Consider the following 19150-nt stretch of genomic DNA (forward strand, 5'->3'; position numbering starts at 1 on the left):
GGGCAAGCTCTGGCCATGTGGACAATTTGGAGACCCAGAAGTTGAATGGGGCAGAACCATCAGTCAGTACATGTAGGCGTGTGCACAGGTACTGTTCCACCATGTTGTTAAAATGCTGCCTCCTGCTAACATGCTCCATATCAGCAGTTGGGGCCGGTTGTTGCGGCGAGCTGACAAAGCTTTTCCACATGTCGGCCATGCTAACCCTGCCTTCTGAGGTGCTGGCACTGACACAGCTGTGTTGGCAACCTCTTTCTCCTCCCCTGCCTTTGCCTTGTGCTTCCACTTGTCCCCCGGCGTCAGTCAGGAATGCTCTCAGGAGCGCGTCTACCAGCGATCGCCTGTAGTCACGTATCTTCCGATCACGCTCCAGTGAGGGAATTAAGGACAGCACATTGTCTTTGTAACGGGGATCCAGCAGGGTGGCCACCTAGTAGTCAGCACACGTTAAAATGTGGGCAACTCTGCAGTCGTTGCGCAGGCACTGCAGCATGTAGTCGCTCATGTGTGCCAGGCTGCCCAGAGGTTAGGACAAGCTGTCCTCTGTGGGAGGCGTATCGTCTGCATCCTCCGTATCCCCCCAGCCACACACCAGTGATGGGCCCGAGCTGCGTTGGATGCCAGCCCGCTGTGAACATGCTTCATCCCCAACCTCCTCCTCCTAATCCTCCTCCTCCTCGTCCTCCAGTAGTGGGCCCTGGCTCGCCATTTGTACCTGGCCTCTGCTGTTGCAAAAATCATCTTTCTGAGCCACTTCTAAAAGATTGGCCTGAAAGTGTTAGAGATGACCCCTCTTCCTCCTCCTCATCCTCGAGACATAGAAGTGGTATTGTAATGCTGATAACGGCGTCATCGCCACTGGCCATGTTGGTGGAGTACTCGAAACAGCTCAACAGGGCACACAGGTCTCGCATGGAGGCCCAGTCATTGGTGGTGAAGTGGTGCTGTTCCGCAATGGAGTTTCACCTGGTGGGCACGTCGCATATGAGGCATTTAGCAGGAAGGCCGAAGTTACGCTTTAGAGCAGACAGCCGAGCGGCGGCAGGATGAGAACGCCGGAAGCGCGCACAGGCGGCCTGCACTTTATGCAGCAGCTCTGACATGTTGGGGTAGTTGTGAATGAATTTCTGAACCGCCAAATTCAGCACATGTGCCAGGCAAGGAATGTGTGTCAAACCAGCTAGTCCCAGAGCTGCAAAGAGATTTTGCCCATTATCGCACACCACCAGGCCGGGCTTGAGGCCCACTGGCAGCAACCACTTGTCGGTCTGTTGTTCTATACCCCACCACAACTCCTGCGTGGCGTGGGGCCTGTCCCCCAAACACATCAGTTTCAGAACGGCCTGATGACCTTTACCCCTGGCTGTGCTGAAGTTGGTGGTGAAGGTCTGTCGCTGATCAGATAAGGAGGTGGTAGAAGAGGAGGAGGAAGCCGAGCAGGAAGAGGAGGCAACAGGAGGGAAAGAATGATGCCCTGCAATCCTTGGTGACGGAAGGACGTGCGCCAAACAGCTCTGCGCCTGGGGCCCAGCCGCCACTACATTTACCCAGTGTGCAGTTAGGGAGATATAGCGTCCCTGACCGTGCTTACTGGTCCACTGGCTTTGCGCAGTGCACACTTGATTTTATCCGATACTTGGTTGTGCAGGGAGGGCACGGCTTTCCTGGAGAAGTTGTGGCGGCTGGGAACGACGTACTGTGGGACAGCAAGCGACATGAGCTGTTTGAAACTGTCTGCCTCCACCAGCCTGAATGACAGCATTTCAAAGGCCAGCAGTTTAGAAATGCTGGCATTCAGGGCCAGGGATCGAGGGTGGCTAGGTAGGAATTTACGCTTTCTCTCAAAGGTTTGTGAGATGGAGAGCTGAACGCTTCCGTGTGACATGGTGGAGATGCTTGGTGACGGAGGTGGTGTTGTTGGTGGCACATCCTCTGTTTGCTGGGCGGCAGGTGCCAACGTTCCTCCAGAGGCGGAGGAAGAGGCCGAGGCAGCAGCAGAGAGGGAGCAGGACGGGTCTGAGCCCTTTCTTGGTTTTAAAGGTGCTTAGTCCACTGTAGCCTGTGTCTCGCATGCAGATGCCTGGTCATGCAGGTTGTGCTAAGGTTCAGAACGTTAATGCCTCGCTTCAGGCTCTGATGGCACAGCGTGCAAACCACTCGGGTCTTGTCGTCAGCACATTGTGTGAAGAAGTGCCATGCCAGGGAACTCCTTGAAGCTGACTTTGGTGTGCTTGGTTCCTGGTGACGGTGGCCAGTAGCAGGCAAACTGTTTTGGTGACGGCTGCTCTGCTTTTGCACCCTGCCCACCCCATTTGCTACGCATGCTCGGTCTCACCACTGCCTCTTCCTCCGAACTCTAAAAGTCAGTGGCACGACCTTCATTCCATGTGGGGTCTACGACCTCATTGTCCCCTGCATCGTCTTCCACCCACTCTTCCTCCCTGACCTCCTTTTCGGTCTGCACACTGCAGAAAGACGCAGCAGTTGGCACCTGTGTTTCGTCATCATCAGAGACGTGCTGAGGTGGTATTCCCATGTCCTCATCAGGAAACATAAGTGGTTGTGCGTCAGTGCAGTCTATATCTTTCACCGCTGGGGAAGTGCTAGGTGGATGCCCTTGGGAAACCCTGCCAGCAGAGTCTTCAAACAGCATAAGAGACTGCTGCATGGCTTGAGGCTCAGACAGGTTCCCCGATATGCACGGGGGTGATGTGACAGACTGATGGGCATGGGTTTCAGGCGCCACCTGTGCGCTTTCTGCAGAAGACTGGGTGGGAGATAATGTGAACATGCTGGATCCACTGTCGGCCACCCAATTGTCGAGCGCCTGTACTTGCTCAGGCCTTACCATCCTTAGAACGGCATTAGGCCCGACCAAATATCGCTGTAGATTCTGGCGGCTACTGGGACCTAAAGTAGTAGGTTCAGTAGGACGTGTAGCTGTGGCAGAACGGCCACGTCCTCTCCCTGCACCAGAGGCTCCACCAACACCACCACCACGACCATGACCGTGTCCCTTATTAGATGTTTGCCTCATAGTTAGCGTTTACAAAGCAAAGTAAAAAGTGGTTAAGTCTGTTAAAAATAATTAACCGGCAATAAAAACCCTGATGTAGGGTATTGCACTCAATTATTATTATTTTTTTACTCTATATGACAGCGGTATTTGTGGCCTAAATGTGACACTCACTTATGCACGTATAATCCCAGATGTGCAGTATATCACAGGCTTTTTTTGCCCCAGTATGCCAAAGCCGTATTTATGGCCTAAATGTGACAGTGACTTATGCATGTGTAATCCCAGATCTGCAGTATATTAGAGGGTCTTTTCACCCCAGTAACCAAAAAGCTGTATTTCTGTCCTAAATGTCACTTATGCTTGTCTAATCCCAGATGTGCAGTATATATGTGCAGTTGCATAAAATGGCTGCCGATCATGTATTGATATTGACTAACTGAAGAAAAAAAAGTTTGTTTTCAGGCGTAGTTGGCTCAGGGCAAGCTTTAAAAAATTGTACACTGCACCCACAAAACATTTTTTCTGTAGATCGCTGAGTACATAAAGCAGTTCTCCATAAGATTTCTCCCTGATCTCTCTCTCACAGCAGCTGCAGCCTCTCCCTGCACTAATCCGAGCAGAGTGATGGGCGGCGCTAAGTGACATCAGCTTAAATAGAGGCTGGGTCACATGCTGCAGTTGGCCAATCACAGCCACGCCAATAGTAGGCATGGCTGTGATGGCGTTTGGGGGCAAGCAGTATGACGCTTGTTGATTGGCTGCTTTGCAGCCTTTCAAAAAGTGCCATAAAAATCACCGAACACCGAACCGAACCTTTGAGGAGAACATCAGTGACGTGCACACAGTACTCATTGATGATGATGCAGCTAGCTGATGGCACTTGGGAGCCAGGTAATTTGGGGGCTTCATCATCATTGGAAGAAGAGGGTGGCAGCTTGCCTGTAAGGCAGCAGCAGAGCCAGCAAGTCGCTAGCGTAGCCGGGAGTCAGCAGGGTGACAGCAGTGGGAGGTCGGGAGCCAAACAAGCTAGACCACCCACTTGCAGGAGCCTTCCTGCCCAGAAAGTTGTGGTGCATGGGTTCATCGAAGCAGCAGCAGTAGTAGTCAGTCAGTGTGGAGGGTGCGGAGTGTTGGGGGTAAAATCACCTACTCGGCGGTATGGCAGTTTTTTGTTAAGCCGCCGGAGAAGGAAAACATGGCCATTTATAGATTCTGTGGGCAGAAGGTGAAGCGTGGCCAGGGTGCCAATTGGTGGACTCTGCAGCTTTCACTAAAAAACTGATGGCTTGTGCTGAGTCAAGGTGAAGAGTCCCAAGCCATCATTTATTTACCAAAAAGGCAGTACCAGCCCTGCACACATATGTAGAATAGAAGGTGGACCAGTCCTAGAGCCTGTCGGTGTCTGCCAAAGTGCATGGCAGCGCCGATGTGTGGAGCTCTAACTAAGGTCAGGGACAATACATGTCCTTTACGGCCCACTGGGTGAATGTGGTTCCTGCACAGCCACACCAGCAACTTGGAAAGGTGATGCCGCTTCCGCCTCCCTGTTCTCACGCCTTTGGTCTTTTGACAATGTCCACCTCTGCCTCCACTGCAGGGACAATTCACAGTGCCCCTCCAGCATACCACATGTGCAGCGCACGGCAGTGTCACTCTGTTCTGCACCTTGTTTGCCTGGGCGAACTGAGTCACATAGGGGAGAAACTGCTCTGTGTTCATCATCAAGAAATCGAATCCTGACTTTCTCCACAACAACTCAAAATCGGAACCATGGTTACCGACAACGGGAAGAACATGGTGTTGGCGCTGCATCAAGGAGGGCTGAGCCATGCCACCTGCATGGCACATGTGATCAATCTGGTTGTCAAGCTGTTCCACCCATCTGCAAGACATCGTAAAAATGGCCAGAAAACTTTGCATGCACTTCAGACACTCTTACACCACAAAGCACACCCTCCTTGAGCTGCAGCAGCAGAACGGCATCCCCCAACATAGGCTGATATGCGACGTTTCCACTCGTTGGAATTCCACCCTCCATATGTTGGACCGATGATACGAACAGAGAAAGGCCATAAACGATTTCTTGATGATCCAGGCGGAAAGGAGTACTCCCCTGCCGTTTGCTCAGGCCCTTTAAGGAGGCCACGTTATTTGTCAGTCGCCAGGACTACAGGATGAACAACATCATTCCACTGCTTCATGGAAAATAGGCTTTTATTTTTTCCACTTATACACTACACAAAAGCCTTTAGAACATATAACTGCACCGCTGAACGGCAAATAATATATATTGTTTTTCCACTAATACACACCAAAAAGGGCTTTAGAACATATAACTGCACCGCTGAACAGCAAATAGGCCCTTATTTTTTTCCACTTGTGCCGAAGGCGAATTTGCTAGAGACAGCAATAGGAAAAACCTCATTGTGAAAAGAAAAACTAAAAAAAACTATTTATAAATGCAGGGAAAAGATAGGGAGGAATCACTTCACAGCAACTTAGTGCTGGGAGAGACGTCAGAAGGCACTAGGGACAGTGCAAGAAAATTGATTTACAAGTGCAGAGAAAAGAAAAGGGAGGAATCATTTCACAGCATCTTAGTGCAGGGAGAGATGTCAGAAAGAGCTAGGGACAGTGCTAGTAAAGCGATTTACAAGTGCAGGGAAAGATTATTTGGGGATCCAAATAGCCATTATACAGCTCTGTCAATCCAGCAATATGTTCTTGTTATTGGGATGCAAGTGCTATGTTGAAAAGCCTTTAGTGGCCTATTTTAGTACAAAAAGAAAAATATATACGCACTTCACTGTTGCAGTTATTTGTGGCGCAAACCATTTAGTGGCCTATTTATAGTACAGAAAGAAAAATATATACACACTTTACTGTTGCAGTTATTTGTGGCGAAAGTGTTTAGTGGCCTATTTCAGTACAGAAAGAAAAATATATACATGTTTCTCTTCTACAGTTATATGTGGTCATAGCGTTTATTGGCCTATTTCAGTACAAAAAGAGAAATATATACCCAGTTCACTTTTGCTGTTATTTGCGCTAAAAGCGTCTACAGGCCTATTTCAGTGCAAAAAGAGACATATATACGCAGTTCACTTTTGCAGTTATTTGCGCTACAAGCATTTACTGGCCTATTTCAGTGCAAAAAGAGAAATATATACACGGTTCCCTTTTGCAGTTATTTGAGCTAAAAGCGTTTACTGGCCTATTTTAGTACAAAAAGAAAAATATATACGCAGTTTAGTGGCGTATTTCGGTAGAAAAACTAAATTTATTCAGCGTTCAGCTCTGCAGTAATATTTGTAGTAAAATCTTTAGTGACGTATTTCAGTAGAAAACAATTTAATCAGCTTTCACGCTGCAGTAATATTTGTGGTAAAATCTTTAGTGACGTATTTCGGTAGAAAAACTAAATATATTCACTGTTGCATTTATATGTGGTAAAATCTTCAGTGACGTATTTCAGTAGAAAAACAAAATTAATTCAACGTCAGAATAAAAGTTCCAGTCACTATAGATTTCTCTAAAAATATTCTTGCCCTGCAGGTCCCTGAAGTGAAGGGGGTATATTCACACAGAATTCCAATGCGTTAATTTGGAGCAGCGCTGCACTATCCTCCAATGCAGTTAACCCAATAATCCGACACAAGATACTGATACTCCCAACTTAGATCTCCATCCAGCGTCTGCAGGGTATCAAAATCACACAAGAGTGATGTACCTTCAGTGCAGTTGAATAAATAAGGGTTTTATTATACCTACAAACAAGCTAAAATTGATAGCATATCATAAAACACATTATCTTCTCTTTCGTATCACAGCCCGATCCGGGTTTCGCACAAGGCTTTGTCAGGGGCGAAATCTGAGGTTATACTGAGCCATGCCTATTTAATCCCAAGCCCTCTCCCATCACCCACTAAAGGAAACACGTCATCCTCCAGGCTATAATTATAAGCCCTCTAAAAGACTTAATCCGATACATTCATTAAAACCAACATGATTTTAAAACAGCCCTCACACAATTATACAAGTATATAATAATCCTATATATAAATAAATCCCTATACATAAAATACAATCTTTAGGATCTTTCTCCCCTCATATATTTCAAATACACTTATCTCACTGCCACTTACCTTCTACAACCAGCCCATTCGTAATATGATCACATGTCTTTCTCAAACAATCAGAGGTTTCCCCTATACAAACGAGTCTATCGCAAACAATCCTACACCAGGTTTCCATTCAATGCGCTCCCGTAATCAACCAGGTTTCCATTCAATGCGTTCCCGTAATCAACCAGGTTTCCATTCAGTGCGCTCCCATGAACTTATTATATCACTTCCATGGGTAAGGAGACAAAAAAATTTTTCACGTGCACATTTCATCCCCAGACACCGCTCCTACTAAATAGATGGAAATAAACTTATTCACATCACACCAAATTAACAAGATGAACCTATTCATATCAAACAGGGTTTGAGGTCAAATTCTATATTCAATCCAAATGGATTGAATATTGAATTTGACCACAAACCCTGTTTGATATGAATAGGTTCATCTTGTTAATTTGGTGTGATGTGGTTTATTTCAGTACAGAAAGAAAAATATTTACACATTTCATTTTCTATCTTCATTCAGCAGGACCTGCGCTGATGTCATCAAAGGTCCTTTTGCAGGTCCTGAAAGATGAAGAAAGAAGACGATGCCGGCTGCACGAACAACAGGATGAGGTGAGTTAATTTTAATTTTATTTTTTAACCCCTCAAGCAACATTTTAGTAAGCATTCTGTATTAGGAATGCTATTATTTTCTCTTATATTCATGTTATAAGGGAAAATAATACAGTAAATTGACCTTTTATCAGTTTACTAACATCATCTCCTAGCAACCATGCGTGAAAATCGCATTGCATCCGCACTTGCTTGCTGATGCTATGCGATTTTCACGCATTCTTATTCATTTCTATGGGGCCTGCGTTGCGTGAAAAACACTGAATATAGAACATGCTGCGGTTTTCACGCAACGCACAAGTGATGCGTGAAAATCAACGCTCATATGAATAGCCCCATTGAAGTGAATTGGTCTGGATTCAGTGCAGGTGCTGTGCGTTCACCTCACGCATTGCACCCGCGTGGAATTCTCGCCTATGTGAAAGGAGCCTTAGAGGGCTTATAATTATAGCCTGCAGGATGACGTGTTTCCTTTAGTGGGTGATGGGGGAGGGCTTGGAATTAAATAGGCATGGCTCAGTATAGCCTTAGATTTTGCCCCTGACGAAGCCTTGTGCGAAACCCGGGGCGGGCTGTTATACGAAAGAGAAGATAATGTGTTTTATGATATGCTATCAATTTTAACTTTTTTGTGAGTATAATAAAACCCTTATTTATTCAACTGCACTATTGTGTGATTTTGATACTCTGGAGATGCTGGATGGAGATCTAAGTTGGGAGTATCAGTATCTTGTGTCGGATTATTGGGTTAACTGCATTGGAGGCTATCTGCACCAACCGAAGCAGCGCGGCCCCAAATTAACGCATTAAAAGTAATTCAGCATTCAGCACTGCAGTAATATATGTGGTAAAATCTTTAGTGGTGTATTTCGGTAGAAAAACTAAATGTATCAGCGTTCAGCGCTGCAGTAATATTTGTGGTAAAATCTTTAGTGACTGAATAGTGTTGGGCCGAATACCGTGTGTGCTCGAGCGCAATGCTCGAGTCTTCTGCCCGCACGTTTGTTGGCTGCTATGCAGCCAATAAACGTGCAGGTGAGTACTGCCATGTTGGCTGCTGGCATTACAGTGATTGGCTGGCCGGAACGCGTCATCGGGTGCTATATAGCACCCAATGACACGTGTTCGGCTTAGTCTTAGTCAGGGAGAGCTGCAGAGCAGAATGGAGAGATAGTGTAGGGATTGAAACAGCAATATTTTAGTTTTTATACTTGTTATAGACCCAAAAGTCCTTTTAAGGACTATTGTTTGTGGCAGCAATATATATTTTTTGTGCAACCTGCACTAAATTGCTTTAAATTTTTGGCTGCTGCAGACAGCGACATTATCTGCGCTACATCTCCTGTCTAACGTGTGCACATCCTAAAAATATCTGTGACATTCAGTGTACTTTTTCCGTAGACAGTGTCCGCTGTGGACACTTACTATTACCTGCGCTACATCTCCTATATAACGTTAGCGCATCCGAAATATCAGTGACATTCAGTGTAATTTTTTCCCCCGCTGGTGACAGCGACATTATCTGCTCTACATCTCCTTTGTAACTTGTGCGCATCCTAAAAATATCTGTGACATCCAATGTACTTTTTCTGTTGACAGTGCCGCTGCGGACAGTTACATTACCTGCGCTACATCTCCTTTAAAACATTTGCCCATCCGAAATATAAGTGACATTAATTCAGTATCGTTTTTTATTAGCCGCTGGTGACAGCGACAATACTTGCGCTATACCTCCTGTTTAACGTGTGCGCATCCTAAATATCAGTGACATTCATTCAGTGTAAATTTTTATTAGGCGGTGGTGACAGCGACATTACTTGCGCTATACCTCCTGTTTAACGTGTGCGCCTCCTAAAAATATCTGTAGCATTCTGTGTACTTTATTTGCGCATACACTTACAAAACCTGCGCTACTGTACGTGTGACATACTTGCAAGCATATATACCATTTAATATGCATAAGGCGAGCTGTATATCCCATCAGTGGCCGTGCTGCTGATGGTGCACGCAGAGGCCATGGCCCTGGGCGCAGTGAAACTGTGCCTGCTGCCAGAGCACAAGAAACACACTCATCCACGATACCTAGCTTCATGTCCCAGTTTGCAGGGCGGCTTAGGACACCACTCTCAAAGTAAGACCAGTGCGACCAGGCGGTCGGTTGGATTGCAGCAGACCATGCTTCCAGTCGGTTAAGCACCACCCTGTCTTCCACAAAGTCCAGTCTTAGTAGCCAAGAGTCTGGTCAACAGAATCCTCACCCTGATACTCCTTCCACCCACCATGGAGAGTCTTGGCAACAAGTGATCCCACACTCAGATATTCCGAGGAGCTGTATTATCGCCATTCCATAATTTGGGCCTCTAGCCAAGCCCGGTTGAAAAAGGACATGAGGCGATCTTGTGCCCTGCAGTGATGGCACAGTTTGCAGTGTTCGCCAGTGAACACATGCGGGCTGCCAGTCTAAAACAAATGCGGTCACCGGAGGCAAGCAGTTCCGAGAACAGCCCGATAATTGCCCCTGGCGGCTGTTCTCGGAACTGACTGCCCCCAGTGACCGCATTTGTTTCAGACTGGCTCGCGGCACAGGTAAGGGCTTACCTGTGCTTCGCCGGACTTGTGAGTCAAGATGGCAGCCCGCATGTGTTTGCTGGCGAACACTGCGAGCTGGCCATCACTGGTGTCCTGATTCCCAAACTCTGGAGCATCCACAGTCAGAAGAAGATGACGGTGGGGAATGGCAATTAGTGTTTTACAAGGTGGATGATGATGGTGCTACACAGTTGCCAATAAGTCAACTGCAATTAGTGTCTCAAGAGGTTGATGAAGAGCATGAGACACAGTTGTCAATAACTGAGGTTGTTGCTAGGCCAACAAGTCAGGAGGATGACCAAAGTGAGGAATTGGAAGAGGAGGTGCTGGACGATGAAGTCACTGATCCAACCTGGGAAGGTGGTAAGTCGAGCGAGGACAGCAGTATAGAGGGGGAGGGATCCGCATCACAGCAACAGGCTGGAAGAGGCAGTGGGTTTGCAAAAGGGAGAAGGCGGGCCACACCAAACAGGCCCGCAACTGTTCCCCGGAGCACCCCCTTGTGGCAATGTCCCTTGCCAAGGGGTAGGTGTTCCGCTGTCTGGCGCTTTTTTGAGGAAAGTGTGGACGATAGACGAATTGTCATTTGCAACCTGTGCCGTACCAAAATGAGCAAAGGTGTGAACACTAGCAACATCAACACCACCAGCATGGTCCGCCACATGGCATAAAAACACCCTAATTGGTGGACTGAACACCTGGATCCACAACTAGTGTCTGCGGGTCACACCACTGCCTCCTCTTCCCCTTTGTTATCTGCTGGCCAATCCCCTGTCCAAGACGCCTCCCGCCCTGCATCTGGACCTTCGCAAGCACCATCACCTAGCACATTCACTTTTGTGTCCCAGCGCAGAGTACAGATGTCTATACCCCAGGCCTTTGAACAAAAGCGCAAATACCCAGCCACCCACCCACCCACAGACCATAGCACTAAATGCACACCTTTCCAAATTGCTGACCCTGGAAATGTTGCCATTTAGGCTTGTGGACACTGAGGCTTTCCACAGGCTGATGGCGGCGGCTTTCCTGCGGTACTCTGTTCCCAGCCGCCAATATTTTTCACGATGTGCAGTCCCAGCCTTACACCAGCATGTGTCCCTAACATTACCCGTGTCCAACGCAGTTATTGGAAAGGTCCACTTAACGACTGACACATGGACAAGTGTTTTTGGCCAGGGACGCTACATTTCCCTGACAGCACACTGGGTGAACGTTGTGGAGGCCGGGAGCGAGTCGTACACTGGAATGACACAGGTGCAACCGACCCCAAGGATTGCGGGCCCTACTTACATCAGGGTTTCTGCCACCACCTACGTTAGTGGCTGCAACCCACCCTTCTCCTCCTCTGCCTCGTACTCAACTTCCACCTCTGAATTATCATCTTGCAGCACCAGTCAGCCATCAGTCAGTAGCTGGAAGCAGTGTAGCAGTGCAGTGGGGAAGCAGCAACAGGCCGGCACTTAAACTGATCTGCTTAGGTGACAAACAGCACACCACTGCAGAGCTGTAGCAGGGGATAAGGGACCATACTGAGCTGTGGCTCTCGCCACTTAACCTAGAACCAGGCATGGATGTGTCTGATAATAGCCGTAACTTGGTGGCGGCTTTGGAACTCGGAAGCTCACACAAATACCATGCCTAGCCCATGTGTTACAACCTAGTGGTTCAGCGGTTTCTCAAAATCTACCCCAATTTGCCTGAGCTACTGGTGAAGGTGCACCTCATGTGTGCCCATTTCCGCAAGTCATTGACAGCTTTCGCCGGTCTGGCAATGCTGCAGCAGCGCTAGTAATTGCCAGCTCACCGACTATTGTGCGACGTGAGCACACGCTGGAACTCCACGTTCCACATGTTGGCCAGGCTTTGTGAGCAGCAGAGGGCAGTAGTGGAATACCAGCGATGAGAGGGCATTGATGTCTGACCTCTGAGAGGTTTTACGCAACTTTGAAGAATCAACACAGATGGTGAGCGGCGATAACGCTATTATCAGCATCACCATCCCACTTCTGTGTCTACTGAAATGCTGGCTGCTTACAATTAAGGCGGACGCTATGCATGTGGAAGATGTAGAAATGGAGGAAGAAAGTACACAGGGTGATAGACAGACCACCCTCAGTTCACCTTCTCAGTGTGAATTGGATGATGAGGACGACGAGCAGGAGCCAGTTGCCTCCGCTACAGAGGGTAGTCCCCATGGAAGTTTTATTCCATCTGTTCAGCGTGGTTTGGTAGAATGAGGAGGAAGAGGATGAGGATATTGAGAGTCATCCTCCTGATGAGGACAGCGAAGTCTTGTCTGTTGAGAGTCTGGCCCACATGGCTGACTTTATGTTAGGCTGTCTTTCCCGTGACCCTCGCTTTGTACGCATTTTGGCCAACCCCGATTACTGGCTGTTCACCCTTCTTGATCCCTGATACAAAGAGAACTTATCATCTCTCTTTCCTGTGGTGGAGAGGACGAGCAAAATGGTGCAATACCAGAAGGTCCCTGTGAAAAAATTGCTCCAAAAATTTACAGCTGACAACGCTGGCTGCAGAGTTTGTAGTTCCTTGGCCAACCAAGGAGGGGAGGGGAACACATAGCAGTTCCAATAAAGGTAAGGCAACAGTCTCCAAGGCCTGGGATAGTTTTATGACACCCCGCCAGGACCCTCAACCTGATGCGCAGCCTAGTGTCACAAGGAGGGAAAAATTGTGGAAGATGGTGAAGGAGTACGTAGCACACCATGTCAGCGTCCTCAGTGAACCAACCCTGTGTACCTTACAACTATTTGCTGTCCAAGCTGGACACGTGGCATGAACTGGCGCTCTACGCCTTGGAGGTGCTGGCCTGCCCTGCCACCAGCGCTTTGTCTGAGCGGGTATTTAGTGCTGCTGGGGGCATAATAACAGATAAGCGCATCCGCCTGTCAACTGAAAATGCTGACCGGTTGACTCTTATAAAAGGCCTGGATTGCCCCGGACCTTTCTACTCCACCAGAGGAAAGTGGCTGTACATAAAGGCACTCTAAATGTGGCTTTTATTTTGTATTAAATACACTGTATTCACATGCACCCCTTACACCACTAAAAAGGGTATATGGTTCAATCTTCCTTTTCTCTTCCCCCCTCTACTCCTCCTCCTCCATCATATCAACATGCTTATTAGGCTGTCCTCGCTCGTAATGTTTTAGAGGGTCAGCTCAGCAGCGGGCCCTCACCCATAATGTTTTAGAGGATCACCAGCAGGCCCTCAACCTTAATGTTTTAGAGGGTCAGCTCAGCAGCAGACGCTCACCCCTAAATGTTTGGATGGTCAGCTCGACAGCAGACCCTCGACCCACAAAGTTTTTTAGATGGTCAGCTCGACAGCAGGCCCTCACCCACAAAATTGCTTAGATGATCAGCTCAGCAGCAGGCCCTCACCCACAAATTTGTTTAGATGGTGAGCTTAGCAGCAGGCCCTCACTCACAAATTTTTTTAGATGGTCAGCTCGGCAGGAGGCCCTCACCCCTAATGTTTTAGAGGGTCACCAGCAGGCCAGCAATCATAATTTTTCAAGGGTGTGTATGATTTCCTCCTTTTCGTGTAATAAAAGGTGCATGGGAGTGCCGGTTCCTTGTAATTTTTGGCAGCCCTTTCCCTTAGTGCATAGGCTTTATGAGTGTAGGAGTCCCACTACCTGAACAATTGTACCACAATGTGAATGAGGCCCTTCTTTATGTGATATACAGGTTGTATCTGAGTGCCACATGAGCCCTGTGGGGGCTGAACTGGAAGAGAAGATGGAGGGGAGAAGGACATTGGAGCACAGGCAATGTGTAGCATAATGGGTGGTTTTTCTACTCAGGGGACAGCAGAGGAGGAGCAGAAACAGCCAGAGGAGCTACAGGGTGATGAGGAAGACGAGACAGAGGACCCAGACAAACCGTGGCAGTATGCAGTAGAGATGGAGGCAGGGAGTCCCTCCAGGCACTTGCACAAATGGCCGACTGCATGCTCATTTGCTTGCGTAGTGACAGCAGAATTTCTACCATTCGGCAGAGAGATGAATTATGGCTCTCCACCTTGTTGGACCCTCGCTACCAGTCCAAAATGGGGGCCTTTTTTAAACCCACTGAGAGGGAAGACAAACTAACCTACTACAGAGACATCCTATGTAGTCAGTTGGCCGCTGCCTATCTGCGGCATCGTCCATCTTCTTGCAGGTCTGACCGGGGGGGGGCCCTCTGCGCTCACGTTCCTCTGCCATGGCTGTAGTGTGGGGGAGAAGGAGCAGTTCCAGCTCTATCAGCTGCAACTTGAGTCTAGAGTCTCTGATGAGCAACTTTCTGTACCGGCATAGTGAAGAAACTACTCAGCAGTATCTAGACATAGAGCAGAACCTGAACCAGCAGTTGGTAGCTTACCTGGAGTGCACCCTGCCAGCTGTCATTGGGGATCCGCTGGACTACTGGGCAGCCAAACTGGATTTGTGGCCGCAACTGGCCGAGTTTGCCCTGGAATAGTTATCCTGCCCGGCCAGTCATGTGGCATCAGAGCGGGTGTTTAATGCAGCGGGGGCCATAGTTACTCCAAGAAGAACTCGACTGTCCACCCAAAATGTCCCCTTCCCCATTCATAGGGTTTTATAGGGCACAGCTCTGCATTGACTATACAGACGCCACCCAATAAATACTGCGACTTCCCATCCGGCTCATATCCGAGATCTACCTGGACACCTTCACTGATCCCATTGTCCCTATTGGTCTGGTAAGACTGCTCGCACCTTTCACCAGGTGGAGCAGGTTTATATTTACTCTCCCAGTGCTGGGGTACCAGGCTTAGACACCCCCCCACTGTTGTTTTTTAGATATTGCATCACAGTGGTGTGTTTTAGTTGCACACTGTATTAAAAGTTATCTTTTAGATACTGACACTCTCCCCCTTGGGGGCTTATTTGCTGATTGATATTGGAGTGCTGTTTAAGCCTACACATTGGTGTTGTCTTTGCTACCATCTTCACACTATGTCCCCTTGCCACTCTGTACCCTTGCCACATTTTGCCACTCGGTGGCCTCCTCATACTGCCGTCACCTCCACACTCTGTAATTGTGCCACTCGATGGCCTCCGCATACTGCTGCCACCTTCAGTCTCTGTCATTGTGCCATTCGCTGTCCTTCTCCTGATGCTGATGCATCCTCCACCTCCAGATTCTGTCATTGTGACACTTAGTGGTCTTCTTCTGATGCTGCTGTTGCATCTGCCACCTCCAGACTCTGTCATTGTGCCACTCAGTGGTCTTCTCCTGATGCTGCTGCCGCCTCACCACTATGTTATTGGGCCACTCTGTGGACTTCTCGTGCTGTTCCCACCCTCCCCACTTTATGACTGGGCCACTATTTTGCATTTAGGTCTGGCTGACATCATCAATTATTTGACCCTTCTTCTGATCTGTCAGAAGGAAGGAAAAATTTGATGCACAACGGATCCTGTCTGTGTAGCAGCTGTAAGGCTTGCATGGTTCCATCAAAATTGGCTTATGATTTGGTAGCCAAAAGCAGGAGTCGGTACAAAACACAGAAGACATGCAAATATTCTATTCACGTGTCATCTCTGTTTTAGATAAACTCCAGGTTTTTTTTGGGCATTAGCAATACTGATGGATTATTGAGCAAATGCTGACCAAGTGAAAGGTGTATGCTCCACAGACAGAATCAGTTTTTTGGGGGTTATTGTTCTGACGGATCAGAGGAAGGGCAAATTAATCAGTGACGTCAACACAAACTTACTGCTGACACCCTCTCGACTCTGTCGGGGGGCTCTACTTGTATAAGTGTTTAATAGAACTGGTTCTGTAGACATCTACGTGGAATCAGCTTACAAGGGTGTAAAAGGAGTGCACTTCTTCTTGACGCTAACATTGACCTGTAAGGCTAAGTTAATACTTGAGTCAGTTTTGGCACTGTGACCGCCCAAATAAGTGAAGTGTGCAGTGATTCTGAGAGTGACGCCTGTCATCTGCATGTCATACGGACTCACAGTATTATTTCACTACCACAGCACACTCCCTATGAGCGTTACTGCAAGGCACAGTGTTCTACACCCCTATAAAGGGTCTCTGCAGCCCTGAAATAGCAGTTTTTTAAATGTAATTTGCAGAGGATAAATTCGGATAGAAGCGGATATTTTTCGTTCATCTCTACATGCCACAAAAGGCTTTAGAACATATAACTGCACCGCTGAACGGCAAATAGGCCCTTACTTTTTTCCACTTATACACTCCACAAAAGGCTTTAGAACATATAACTGCACCACTGAACGGCAAATAATATATATTGTTTTTCCACTAATACACGCCAAATAGGCCTTTAGAACATATAACTGCACAGCTGAACGGCAAATAGGCCCTTATCTTTTTCCACTTATACACTCAACAAAAGGATTTAGAACATATAACTGCAGAGCTGAACATCAAATAATATATATTTTTGCCACTAATACACACTAAAAAGGGCTTTAGAATGTATAACTGCACCGCTGAGCGGCAAATATATATTTTTTTTGCCACTAATACACGACAAAAAGGGCTGTAATTTTCTCACTCCACCACACAACAGCTAATAAACCCTTTTTTTCCCACTAATACAAGCCAAAAAAATGCTGTAGTTTCTACAATGGGGTCATTTATGGGTGGTTATCACTATGTAAGCCCCACAAAGTGACTTTAGAATTGAAGTGGTGCTTAAAAAAGTGGGTTTGGGAAATTTTCTAAAATTCTAAGGTGCTATGAAGGTGAAAACCCCCAACCAGCTCTACATCTCCACATAATAGAAAAATGCTGTGCAATATATCAGTATAAGTTGACAAGTAACTAAATACCAGATTGCTGCCTCCTATTGAGTATAAACAGAATTAATGATGCATGAGTTGGGTTCTCCACAAATAATAATATAAATAATAAGAAAAGTCAAAAGTGGACACAATGACCCAAATCAGACATCCTCAATGCTGTCCATAGATTATACAGACAGCTTAACCCTCTAGAGGGTTAAGCTGTCTGTTTAAAAATTCTGTTTATACTCAATAGGAGGCAGCAATCTGGTATTTAGTTACTTGTCAACTTGTATGAGGTATTAAATATTGCACAGCATTTTTATATTATGTGGCAACGTAGAGCTGGTTGGAGGTTTTCACCTTCATAGCACCTACCTGCAATGTTTTTATGATTAGTTGTGATATCATTCATGTGTGTCTGCGTATACACAATTAATAAAGATGGTTTTTGTACTACAAGTGTGATGTTGTTGAATGGGTTCTGTATCATGTTCCCACACATTTATTTTTGGTATTTAATATGTATTTGGGTATTCTAAAATTCTAAGCCTTATAAGATCCTAAAAAAGAAAATTACATTTCCCAAATGTCTACTTTATGTTGGCATCATTTTGTAAATGTTAAATAATAACTATTTTATGATGTATCACTATCTGTCTTAAAAGCAGAGAAATTCAAATTTAGCAAATTGTGAATTTTCCAAATTTTTCTGTAAATTTGGGATTTTTTAAGAAAAAGGGTGATTTATATTGACTAAAATTTTCCACTATCATAAAGTAGAAAATTATCTATCTATCTGGTTTGGATAAGTAAAAGCATTTTGAAGTTATTACCACATAAAGTGACACGTCAAATTTCCCCAAAAACATTGTCCTTAAGGTGAAAAATGGCAAGGTCCTTAAGATGTTGAACATGCTGTTTGTTACTACTGTACACGTTGTGATTACTCTTAGCTATATATAATAGTCTCAGTCTGACATTATTTGGTATTGCTTAAAGTGATTAAAAAGGGGGGTAGACAGAGAGACCAATGGCAAAAAAAAGAGGAAGAGACGAGAGAAAAAATATAAGAACTCAGAGAGTCATATATACATTTCCAGGGAAATAGGAGCCTTTTTGACTCGGGTAGAATTGATTCGGACCGAAATAAAAGTTTTGGACCACTTCTCAGAAACTGAACTGAACCAAATTCCAAGAAATTCGGTCATCTCTACAACAGAACATTTCAAGAAAAACCAGAAACTTTAAAAATGTTACCTGTGGGTATCTGTAAAGTCCCAATATGTGAGCCATGAGAATAGAGTATGTGGATGCAGAGTGTCCAATGATGGCAGCCAGAGGTGGACGTTTGCGACAACAGTAATTGGGTATTGCATGATCAAGTCCTGTCAGCATCCACAAGGTTCCTTCTAACTCTCCATGTAGCACAGCACAGGAGTCATAGGCATAGAAGCCCAGGCTGACATTTGGGAGAAGTTTGGGGGTTCTATTAATTTCATCAACGGCAAACCTCATGGCATGGAACTGCTGGTACTGTTCAAAGCGGAACCTGAAATCGGTAAATAATGGACTTGACATCATTTATACAAAATTTCACTTATCTGTATCACAGAATTGAGCCCGTTGGTGATCAAACCCAGGGTGTAAATTCATTGGGTCACGAGGGACTCAACACCGAGACCCATGCCTGAGAATTTGAAGGGAAATGAAACATTAGGTGGACACCATGTTCTATCACCTGACTATAGGCTGTCAAATTATCGTTTGTGTTTGGACATGTGCTCCTCATCTTTCTGGGTTCTGGTGTAAGTCTATTGGTGGTTTTTCTACAGTAGTCTATAACCTGTGTGCCAGTGTTGGGTTAAATCATGACAAGCTTGATGGTTTGTCTTCAACAATGTGGATTTGAGCCCCAATTTTGGGAACCCTAAAGATTTGATGACCAGGGTCAGCTAAAGATGTCTGTGTCCTGCAGTTATAGTCACCAGGGCCCATTCTGAAGT

General features: G+C 46.3%; 1 protein-coding gene across 1 annotated transcript in view; it reads right to left on the bottom strand.

Annotated features, from left to right (window-relative positions):
• LOC122925511 (extracellular calcium-sensing receptor-like) overlaps nucleotides 1-18674 on the bottom strand; it is a 63576-nt gene extending 44902 nt beyond the window's left edge. The window contains exon 1 of the mRNA XM_044276865.1: nucleotides 18405-18674. Within this exon, the coding sequence (XP_044132800.1) occupies nucleotides 18405-18662 (258 nt within the window). The 5' untranslated portion in view covers nucleotides 18663-18674. The remainder of the gene's footprint in view (nucleotides 1-18404) is intronic.
• Nucleotides 18675-19150: the final 476 nt, after the last annotated feature.

Source organism: Bufo gargarizans, chromosome 2, assembly GCF_014858855.1.
Source record: "Bufo gargarizans isolate SCDJY-AF-19 chromosome 2, ASM1485885v1, whole genome shotgun sequence".
Classification (NCBI taxonomy): Eukaryota; Metazoa; Chordata; class Amphibia; order Anura; family Bufonidae; genus Bufo; species Bufo gargarizans.